General features: G+C 52.4%; 1 protein-coding gene across 1 annotated transcript in view; it reads left to right on the top strand.

Annotated features, from left to right (window-relative positions):
• The first annotated feature begins 321 nt into the window (after nucleotides 1–321).
• The window catches only part of Gabbr2 (gamma-aminobutyric acid type B receptor subunit 2), a 352,425-nt gene continuing 341,932 nt past the window's right edge, over nucleotides 322–10,814 (top strand). Inside the window, 1 exon segment of the mRNA XM_028882779.2 lies at nucleotides 322–735. Within this exon segment, the coding sequence (XP_028738612.1) occupies nucleotides 418–735 (318 nt within the window). The 5' untranslated portion in view covers nucleotides 322–417.

Here is a 10,814-nt window from a genome sequence, read left to right as displayed (position 1 = left end):
TGGCTCGTCTCTCGCTGCCCTCCCTCCCCCGACTGGGCTCCAGGGTCCGCCGGCCCGCGGCTCGGGGCAGGAGAGCGTTGCGATCGCGCACGGGGGCGGGAGGAGGCGGCCGGGTGCGGGGCGGCCGCGCTGTACAGAGGCGCGCGGAGACTCGGCCCCCTCGGCGCTCGCTTGCTCGCTCGCTCGCTGGCTCCCCGCCTCCCGCACTCCGCTCGCTCCCACCCCTTCCCGGCGTGATTGATCCGTCACGGGCGCCGCCGCCGCCGCGGCCGTTCTGAGCGAGCAGAAGCCGGAGCCGAGCCGGGGCCCGTGCCGGCGCCATTGCGCGGGAGCCGCGGGCAGAGCTCGGCGCCGGGCGGCGGGCCGGGCCAGGCCATGCGGGCCGAGTGAGCTGGCGCCCGCAGCCCGCGGCGCGGCATGGCTTCCCCGCCGAGCTCCGGGCAGCCCCGGCCGCCGCCGCCGCCGCCGCCGCCCGCGCGCCTGCTGCTGCCCGTGCTGCTGTCGCTGCTGCTGTCGTTGGCGCCCGGGGCCTGGGGCTGGGCGCGGGGCGCCCCCCGGCCGCCGCCCAGCAGCCCGCCGCTCTCCATCATGGGCCTCATGCCGCTCACCAAGGAGGTGGCCAAGGGCAGCATCGGGCGCGGCGTGCTCCCCGCCGTGGAGCTAGCCATCGAGCAGATCCGCAACGAGTCACTTCTGCGCCCCTACTTCCTGGACCTGCGACTCTATGACACGGAGGTGAGTGCCCGGTTCCCTGTGCCGTCGGGGCTGAGGGCGGCGAGGAAGGGGCAGATCCGCGATTGTCTGATCCTCGCTGGCCGAAGGCGCCAGGATCCCACTGGGTTTGGCTGGTGCAGGTGGAACCCTGATCTGTGAGAACCTTCCACCTCTGGGAGTGTGTGTGGGTGTGTATAGAATGGGGTCTCCTTTGATCAGAGGAGGAGTAGAGACGGTAGAGGCTGGACCCCCAAAGGCCTGCGGTGGTTGTCCCTGTCCAGATGCCGTTCCTAGGGTCGTGGGGTGCCATGTGGAAAGAACAGGCGCATTGACTATAAACTGGGCCAGCCACAGCTGGACCGGCTATGGGGCCTGTTTCCAGACCCCAAGAAAGCTAAGACACTCTTTAAGGTCCTAAGGGCTCTGGGACCCTAGGGGCCCGCTCCCGGCAGGACTGGTGGTGTGGTGCGCGTCTGCAGCTCAGAGCTCGCGCGCCACGGGCAGTCTTGGGGCCGAGGGCTCTGCAGCGCTGCTGCCTGGATCTGCCCAGCGCAAGCCGTAGCTCGAGCGGTTTGGGGAGACTCTCTTCCCCCCTCCCCGACTCAGGTTATATTGCTCATAGAGTGGCCTGACAGTCTTGCCCGGGACTCGTGGTGGTGTCCGACTGAGCTGCCACTTTTATTCGGCAGCTGCAAGCACAGCAGAGCAGGTGTACACTTGAGGCGTCCAAGTCGTGGAAGCCTTGACTTGGAGTGCAGGAGAGGGTTCCCCTCCGGTCTCCTTCTCTGAACAGAGCTGCAGAACCAAATCCTTTCTATCCCAAGGCTCCTTCTCACTCCCACTGTCTACGTTTCCAAAAAAGCCTTCACTCAGACCTTGACTGCACACTCTGAGGCTAGGACGCAGAGAGGGCCTGGAGGAGCGATCAGTAGCGCAAGGTCGGGTTTGTGAGTTTTTTCCGGACCCACAGAGCCCCTACTCTTCGGTCGCAGCCTCGAGAAATGCGGCCTGAAGGGGGCAGTGATTTCCTTTACCGTGAGCTCCGTTGGCGCCTCTTGCGTTGCCCAGCACTGCCAAGGTGCAGCTCTTGACCCTGGCTTCCCAGGCTCCCCCAGCGTGCCTCTGCTGGAGCCCCGGGACAGACCCCTCAGGGAAGGAGCATCCCGCTGTGTGGTGTCGCCTGGGCTTGGCTTCCTCCCGGGCCTGACCCTTTTTTTTTTTTATAACCCCAGGAAAAGAGCAGAATGTAGATTGTATCTCGTTCCCCACCTCCCCCGCTTCACTGATGAAGCAGCCTGCTGTTCTGCTCTGTAAATAAAAGGTGAAGGAATCGGTGGCAGTTGGTGGCGGTGAGCGCAGGTTGCTACAGGCGGAGAGGCGTCCTCTGCCTCGGGAAGAGGCACGCTGGGTGGCTGTACAGGGCTAACCGTGTGTGAAATCACTTTCGGATGACGTTCCTTGCGCCCTCATTTTTTTTTTCCTGAGCATTTCAAGTTCTTTAGGGGTACTGGTCTGGCACACTCAAATCGAGAGCGCTATTTATTTATTCAGAGGCATATGTTGGCACCCTTTCCTGTGGCTTCCACGCACATTCTGGAAGGGACAAGGAAAGGCCGGTTCTTTGAAGACAAAAATATTTGTAGACAGGGCCAGCCCTGCTTGCATCATGACTATGTCTTGTAGAAGGTGTCAAAAGGCTCCCTGAGAAGTCTCCTACTCGTCCACTCGTGGTAGCAGAGGGATGGGCGCTTGGTTGCAGGGTGTGGGCCAAAGCTTTCATATTTTATTTCATTTTTTTCAAGTGCATCTTGGTGGCTTTCTGAGTGAGATGCCCAAAGTCAAGAGAATGAGGCAAGGATGCTTCAGTTGGTGGGAGCATTTAGGAGACAACAGGAGAGGAGCGTGGGTGACAATTTCAGCCCAGTGTCAACTGGGCCAGACTTGGGGCTTTTGGATTGAACACTCAGATATAGGTTATTCCCATTCCTATGCTGCCCACCCATGACCTTGAACCAGGCACCTAATCTCTAATCTCTCTAAATGCACATGTCCATATCTCCACATCCTCTTGTCTGGTGGCGTCTGGGGGCTGACCGAGAGGTGCTGGCAGGCTCCACTCCGCCAGTGCTCTGTCTGGCACGCCGTAAGCACTGGATAAATGACTCTGCCTCCCTTCCTGCACTTTCGTCTGGTGTGGATCCACCAGTGAGACTCTGTGGCTTTAGGTGGGATAACTCAGTCACTGCTAAAATATTAAGAATGCCTCTTTCTCCTGCTTGGTTTTACAATCTCCAAGAGAGTCAGGGAGGTTACCACTAGAAAAGGGAATTCTGGCTGACAGTCAATATATCATCTCTTGCACGAGGTATCACATTTGGGAGAGTGCCCAAGGGCTATAATTACTTTTTTTCCCCCAAGTAAGCTTGTCTTTAACATCTTCTGAGCCGGAATGAAGGAAAATCAGTGTGAGAACTTGGAGTGGACCCAGGGCAATCTGAAAGGTGTTTGACACTTCAGAGTGAGCGATGACTGTTGGTGGACTGTGAGAGCTGCCTCCTCACTTGCTGGCCTGTCATTTATTGTTAGAAGACTGGGATGCAGGATGGGTGTGGGGGGCTGATTTTGCCTGGCTTCATTGACATTTGATGTCAGTCAATGGCCTCAGTGGCCAGTGACTAAAGGAAGCCAGGATGGACCTTGGTCCACAGAAGGCCAGGCAGGCATAGGTTATCTGATCTCACAGGCCAGCCTGCGTGTGTTTATGTTGGTTGAGCCTCTCCTGTAAGGAGAAAAACAGAACTTTCTGTTTTCCTTTTTGCAGTACTAGAGACTGAACCCTGTAGCCAAAGGCTTTACCATTGAACTACATCCCCAGCTCTCTTTCTACATTTTAATTTTGAGATAGAGTCTCCATAAGCTGTCCCAGCTGGTCTTGAACTCACTCTGTAGCCCAGGCAGGCCTTGAACTTGTAGCAGCATCTCTGTGACTGGTATTCCAAGCCCAGCTGAAACTTTCAAGGCCTCTGTCAGTGCCATGGTCGAGTAACAATGAGGCATCACAACAGATCACAGGACTGTTGGGCTTTTGCTTCTTTAGTGTGGCGTTGAGTCACTTCAGCAAACACTTGTTTATGGGTTCTAGGAGGACTTGCATAATAAAAACACAAGCAAGGAACTGAAAAGGTAGACGAGAGGAAGCACCACAAGTTCTGTGGAGGCTTCGAAGCCCCCGCCTTAAGATACAGCTGGGTGTAGCATTTGGAGTATTGGATTCTTTGCTCTGAAAGCAGTCCAGATACAAAAATGAACTTGGTGGATTACACTACTTACATTTTTGGTTAAAAGAATCTGAGTTCTTTGGTAGCCACATTAGTAAAAGAAAGTAATAATCAAGGAATATGCCTAAAAATAATGGCTATGGGTCTGATCTAATTAGTGCTCATTTGAGAAAAATTGACAGATATAGAAAAGCATAAAGAAAATAATTGCCCATAATCCATCTTTACAAAAATTATTGCATTTAATAAGTAGGATTATTTATTCCGGTTGCCAGTGTTTACTGTATTATGTACCTGAGATTCCACTCCATGTGCATTTTAATATTTTCTTTTTTTTCAGATAACATTAGATCATGTGCATTTCCCATGTCTTCAAATCTACTTTGTAAATATGATTTTCAGTCACAGTATATTATTCTGCCCCATGAACACAAATTCATCATTTCCCTGCCATTGAATTTGTTTTCTGACTTGTTACTATTTAAAAAAACAGCAACAACAACTGTAATAGAACAAAGTAAAGTTCTGGAAATCAAAGACATATAACCCAGCTAGCAACAAGCTCACTCTGATGATGCAGGGATCCAGCTTAGAAAGCCCAGCACAAATGACTGAAGAGCATGTAGTTTTCTTGAGCAGATTTGCTAGCTACCTACTCTTTTATGTGCTGGACTTTTTTTTTAATGCGTGGAATAGTGCACATGTAGAAATCAGAGAGCCACTTACGAGACTCATTTGCCTCCTTCTACTGTGTGGGTCCTGGAGATTGAGCTCAGGTCACCAGGCTTTGTGGCAAATGTCTCTTTCCTCTCAACCATCTCCCTGGTCCCTGCTTTGTGTTTTATGAGGGATTCAAACAGCTGAAAGCTGTCTGTGTTCCTCAGGAGGCTGAGCTCAGCTCAGCAGGTGTGTGCTGTGGAAAGGTGTGAGCCAAAGCTCTAGCTTGAGAGAGGTGACCAGCAGATAGAGAGCAGGGCAAGAGAACCTCCAACACCTTCAGCTCAGGATAGAACGCGAGAGTGGAGATGACTTCACAACTGAGCGACATACTACAAATTCAGGAATCGAGTTTCCCAAAGACTGAATGTTAATAGTGTGTGAGTTCTACCAATGCCGTTGTTAGTAAAAATGAAAACAGATAGATCTGAGCCTGATGACACAGGCTATAATCCCAGCTACTCAAGAGGATGTGGCAGGAAGATCATAAGTTCAAGGCCTGCTTGGGATACAGAGTGAATTACAGACCAGCCTGGACAACTTAGTGAGAACTTGTCTCAAAATAAGTGCTTTCCCAGCATGTGTTAGGCTCTGGGTTCAATTCTACTTGGGGAGGGAGGGATGAACTGAGCCATTTTAGGTTAGGCTCACATTGAACGGCTGTTGTCCCACTGACCAGCCTTTAGGAAATGCCAGCCTTAGGACTTTGGTTGTAGAAACCCAAACTCTAGTGGTTCATATCACTGGGCAAAGCCTGGAGTGAGCTGTGTTCAGGTACGTCCGTATCCAGAGGCACAGCGAGATCTTTAACATGCCTTCCTCTCTGGGTCTTGGCTCTGATCCCTTGCTCGTTCACAGTGAGGCATGCTGAACCGAGTGGTGCCAGATGGCCTCACACAACTGCAGCTTTGCACCCTCTCAGGAAATCCAGCATGGATAATAGTGTCTTCCCAACGCTCCAACAGAGGTTCTAGGCTCATATCATTGGCACAAATCGGGTCCCAGCCAATCACATGGCATTGATGTGCCAGGCCTGTGCCGTGTACCGACCTGTCATGAAATCAGAGAGAGAGAGAGAGAGAGATGAGGTCAGCTGCACCCAATCTCAGGAATACCGAGTGGAGAGGAATTTGGACCTACTAGGAAATCAGAGACTGATAAGGGGTGTGAATGCCAGGAGGGTCAGATGGTGGTATCCACACATGTTCTTGGCAGCTCTGTCTCTGATAGAAAACAGGCAGGGATGGGACAGAGGTCAGGTTGGTGACCTCCTTCTGCCCCTGCACCTGCGGGCTCATGGGAAATGCAAGACCGTCAAAAGAGGCCAACAGACTCAAGGGTACTGAGGAAAAGCGATCATGGGTGTGCTTGGAGAGACTTCTGGCGAAGGGCTTGGATGTGGTGACTATAACACAGACACAGAGAGCAGAGGCACAGGGGAAGTGAAGGGCGGGCCCGGGGGAAGAGTCCCAAGGAGGCAGCAAGGTGTGAGGTGTGGTACCTGAGGCCAGGCCCTATGGGAAGAAAGGCAGCTGGGGGTGGGGGGTGGGGGTGCCGCCTTGAAGAAGGTTGGGCTATGAGGATCTGGGCTTTAGTGATCTGGTAGGAAAACAGAGGCTGACTGCGGCTGGAGTGAGCCTGGAGACCTAGAAACTGTTGTATCATAGGAGAAACGCTGGGTCTCAACCGGCATGGAGAGGCAGAGGCAGAAGGAGGAGTGAGGAAAGGGGTGACATGGTGCTGGCTGGACAGAAGAGGGACCAGAAAGTGACCCAGAGGAACATATGTTCTTGACAGCTCTGTCCCTGATAGGAGACAGGCAAGGAAGGGGCAGAGGTCAGGCTGGTGACCTCACTCTGCCTCTGCACCTCCAGCTCTCTCTCACTTGATACCTGTTGAATGAAGCTAGGTTCATGGTCAGGAGCCTGGGGTCTGCATGCTATTCACCTGCTTGGAGACCTGGCAAGCCAACTCGCCTGTTTCTTTCCTTGTCAGACGCATAAGGAGCCAGCGAGAGGGCTGCACTTCAGCCACGTCTATGCTCAGGATGTAGAGAGGGCTACCATTTTGTTGTTGCTGTATTGTCAGTGTTATTTTTGTACAGTGTGAACATCATCATGCTGACCGCATAGAGCTGCTTGGAGGAAGAAGTAAGATACATATGGAAGCTTCAAACACGATGTAAACACAAGGCGCTGTTTTCTGACGCCTTCATGGGAAGGGTGTTGGGGACAGAGGGTGCAGACACTGAAGACTTCATTGGGTTCCTAGAACAGCTCTTGTTTTCTCTCAGGTGACAGCCATGCTGGGGTGTCCCCCTCTTTGGGCTGTAGCTGCCTGCAGGCAGGGCCAGTCTGATTCTTGGGGGCTGGCAGAGCTAGGCATGCCGTGGGCCTGAGTGAGTGGTGGCTGAACTCAACTGTACCTGGATGAGTTGACATCTTGTGGGGTGGTTTGCCTGGACGACCTCTCCGGGGCCTCCATCTTCTCATGTCAGGGCCTGAGTGACTTGAAGAATCAGAGTAACCTTGGCTACTAAGTTGGCACTGTCTTGTAGTTCCCATCAGTACCGGTAACTGAGTCCTCATCCCCCAAGTGGGGCAATGCCCTCACCATACTCATCCTCCACCAGTTCCTCAGTCTGGACATGCACCCACAGACGCACCTTCTTTGTCCCCAAATTCCTTCAGAAAAGGGATGAGAGGGATTGGTAAATTTGTTTGGTGCAGGTTTAATGTTGAGCTAGAGTTTCATGGGCCTTTGAAACTTTGTCTTTAAAAGGGCTTCTGCATGCATTTGGCCCTCCTTATTGACAGGCACAGGGAATACATTATCCCACGCAGAGACCCGAGATCCCAGCAGGGTACTTAGGTGATGGATGTCCAAGATGACCAATGGGAACAGTGCTGCTGAACCAATACATACTCAGGAAGTATGTCTCCTGTTAGGGTGGGCAGGGTGGTACTGCAGGAACACATGAGTCCTGGAATCCCCACTGCATCTTTAATTCAAAGTCCTGTGTGTCAGGGGCCCTTCTTGTTGACTCTCATCCAAGAAGCAACAGAAGGGTACAGAGTGTTTTCATGCTGTGTCAAGAAAAACCCTCAGGAAGGCACTGTGCGCTGGCATCTCCTAGGTGAATTGGGTTTTAATCGCCTTCACTTGCAAGTAGCATGTATGATTTCTGGTCCTTTATCTTTGACCAGAAATAGTTACTGCCCTCCCCCCCTCAATGTAAAGAAATCTAGGAAATATAGAGGAGCACATGGATGTCATGGACATTTGCCATTTGGGGTCCTTCAGGAAGATGATGGCAAGGGGTAATCTGTAGGTATCAGAGATCTCAGGTTGTACCTGTGAGAGATGAAAGAACAGGCTGTGGGACAAGGACAGGATAGAGGGGCACAGATGGTGAGCCTGGCCGAAGTACATAATGTGCTTGATTTGAGACGTCCTTAGAAACATATCACTGTGTCCAGTGAATATATGCTAATAAAAAAACGAAGGCTCAGACCATGGCGCTGTTCTCATACCTATGGAAAGAGGAGGCATGGAAGGACAATCGAGTGGCAGGAGTTACAGACTCCGGAGCCACTCTTGGAAGTCTTGGGCAGACCAATGGGGAGCTCTGGAGCCAAGGCTGTCCACTTCAGATGGGAGTTCCATGCTGGGCCTGACGAGCGGCTCTAGAATCTCCTCGGGAGGTTGCATGCTGACCTTGGGTTCTTGCAGCACACCTAGCTGGCCATTACAACAAGGCCTATTCCTGCCTTGGTGTCTTGATGCCACACCCAGTTGATGGGGAGACCCTTTTCCCATCAGGTTCTGGGTGAGGCTCTGTGATGTAGTCCTCAGTGAGAAGCAGGTACTGCCCTTGGGAGCTTGCTGTGTGAGAGGCCTAAGCCACAAGCACACGTGATCCACCCACAACGGCCTGCAGAGGCTACAGTGGAACACCTTCCCCTGCTCAGCCGTTCCCAGCTTGTCTGAGAATGAAACCTGACTTCTCATGTCTAGGTGTTTTGGTTCCAGGAAAGTGAGAGCGTGAACAGACAGAGCTGCCCAAGAAGCACACACCTTGCCTTTGCTCCTCTGTTTTCTTCTTCCCTGTTGTTATATACCAGCAGGCCAGGCAGGGAGGCTGGGGAAATGCCTTCCTCTGGGTATCTGGCTGTCTAGGGATGCATGGGTGTACCAGTCTGAGAATATAGGAGGGGAGTGCTAGAGAGGGCCAATGAGCTGAGCCTGGCTGTACCATCAGTGGCTGACCTTGTTGACAAGTCCTCTCTGCTATCTATGACCTGCAGCTTGGACTGAGCCTCTCTAAACCATCTTAGCATCAAAAGCTCCACATTCTCCCCTAGGTGCCATCTCAGGCCCGGGTCTATAGAACAGGAGCTCCAAACATATCCACGGAACAAGCAAACTGCTCCACGAGCCTGATTCCAGCTCTCTGGTTCTCGGTTTCATGAGTACCAGTGTAATAAGTTGGTGATGAGCTATATGCGTCATGCATTGGGGAGAGCTTCCCGATCTTTGCACATTCTTCAGAGGTCATGGAGAGAGGAAAGGACATATGTTGGATGTTCCAACAGGGGATGACAGGCCAAGCTGATACCACCCTTCTTTTCCCTGAAGAACACATATAGCATCCTATAATTCACAGCCCCACCTAGGTGGGGAATTTGCCTGGGTTCTAGAGAAGTTCTTTGGTCTCAGTTTATTGAAACAATACTTCAAAGAAGACTTGGGAGCTGGGTTCTGATCCCCTGTGCACACTCTCAGAGACCACACTGAGCCAGCGGAGGTGGGGCCGGGCTCTGGTCCCAGGAGACACTGTTGGAATGAAGCCAAGTCATCAGTCTGGGTGAGTCAGGTGGTCTCGTGCCAAGCCTGGGCACCCCCTGAATAGCAAGACTTATTCCAGGCGCCAAGCTTCTGCTCTATACATCTGTGTGGTCAGTACTGACTCAGGAACTGAGGGAGCGGGTTTAGAGAGCCATCGTCTCCCCGATGCTGGTGACAGATCTGGACCCCATTAAATAAGCAAATCTGTTAGGACCATGTGCATACAAGAGCCGATTAGTTATGAGATGATTTTGAATTAGAAAATTCTTGCCTAAGCAAAAGGTGTGATCACTGTGATGCCTTTTGGACAGACTGGGGGTTTGTTTTGCCAATTTTTATTTTCCTGTTCTTTTTGAATGTGCTGTGCTCTGAACGATGAAGTGTCATTTGTTGCCTGGAAAATTAGTAGATCAGGTAGAGAGTAAGTGGAGTGATCTATCTTCATAGGTGCCGAGGGGCGCCAGTTGCTGGCTAACGCGAGACCCCTTCTCCTGCCATTTAGCAAGCACCTCATGGGTCAGGGTTCTGATGGAATCTAGCCAGCGGAGCTCTGGGGAGTCATGCATTACGGCTGTTCCTGTGCAGTGGGGTCAGGAAGGGCACAGAGAAAATGATATTTTCACACGCTGCTCAAGATCCACTTGACTCGGTTCAGAGGGAGCTGATTCTGAAAGCAACAGCCACACTTATAACAATCATCGCGGTATCATCCAAAGACTTAGAGCTTCTGCGCGAAGGCCCAGAATGGCTTCCAGGACCCGATGTCTCACTCTGTGGCAGGTGAGCAGAGCCCACGGTGATGGCCACGGTTGGAGGATGCCTTGACTTGGATGGGAGAACTGGCTCCAGTCTCCCTAATGTAAACTGGGGCCCAGCGGACCCTTCTAGATCCTTGAGGGACTCTGGGAGTTTTAGCAAGGTTGAGGAAGCCCTCATAGAGCTTCTAATGTCACTGTCACAAACCAAGGACAGGGAAGTGGGGAGATGTAATTGCAAGTGAGTAGATGAGAGAGCAGGGCAGAGAGGACGCCCCTTTTCCTTGCACGTCTCACCTGTTGGGACCACGGGGAGTGCTGCATGTCCTTCATTGAGCTCCCAGTCTCACGAGGAGAGGGCTGTTCCTTCTCACATTTCACAGATGAGATGGGCAAGGGGAAGAGACTTGCTTCCTGCAGTCAACCCAGAAGGAGCCGAGACTTGGGCCGCCGTGCACAGAGGTCCGCCATGCGCATCACCACGTGTCCTCACGCCGGTGTT

The sequence above is a fragment of the Peromyscus leucopus genome, chromosome 2, assembly GCF_004664715.2.
Source record: "Peromyscus leucopus breed LL Stock chromosome 2, UCI_PerLeu_2.1, whole genome shotgun sequence".
Classification (NCBI taxonomy): Eukaryota; Metazoa; Chordata; class Mammalia; order Rodentia; family Cricetidae; genus Peromyscus; species Peromyscus leucopus.
The sequence above is the reverse complement of the archived record's forward strand: the minus strand, read 5'-3'. Positions and strand labels throughout refer to the sequence as shown.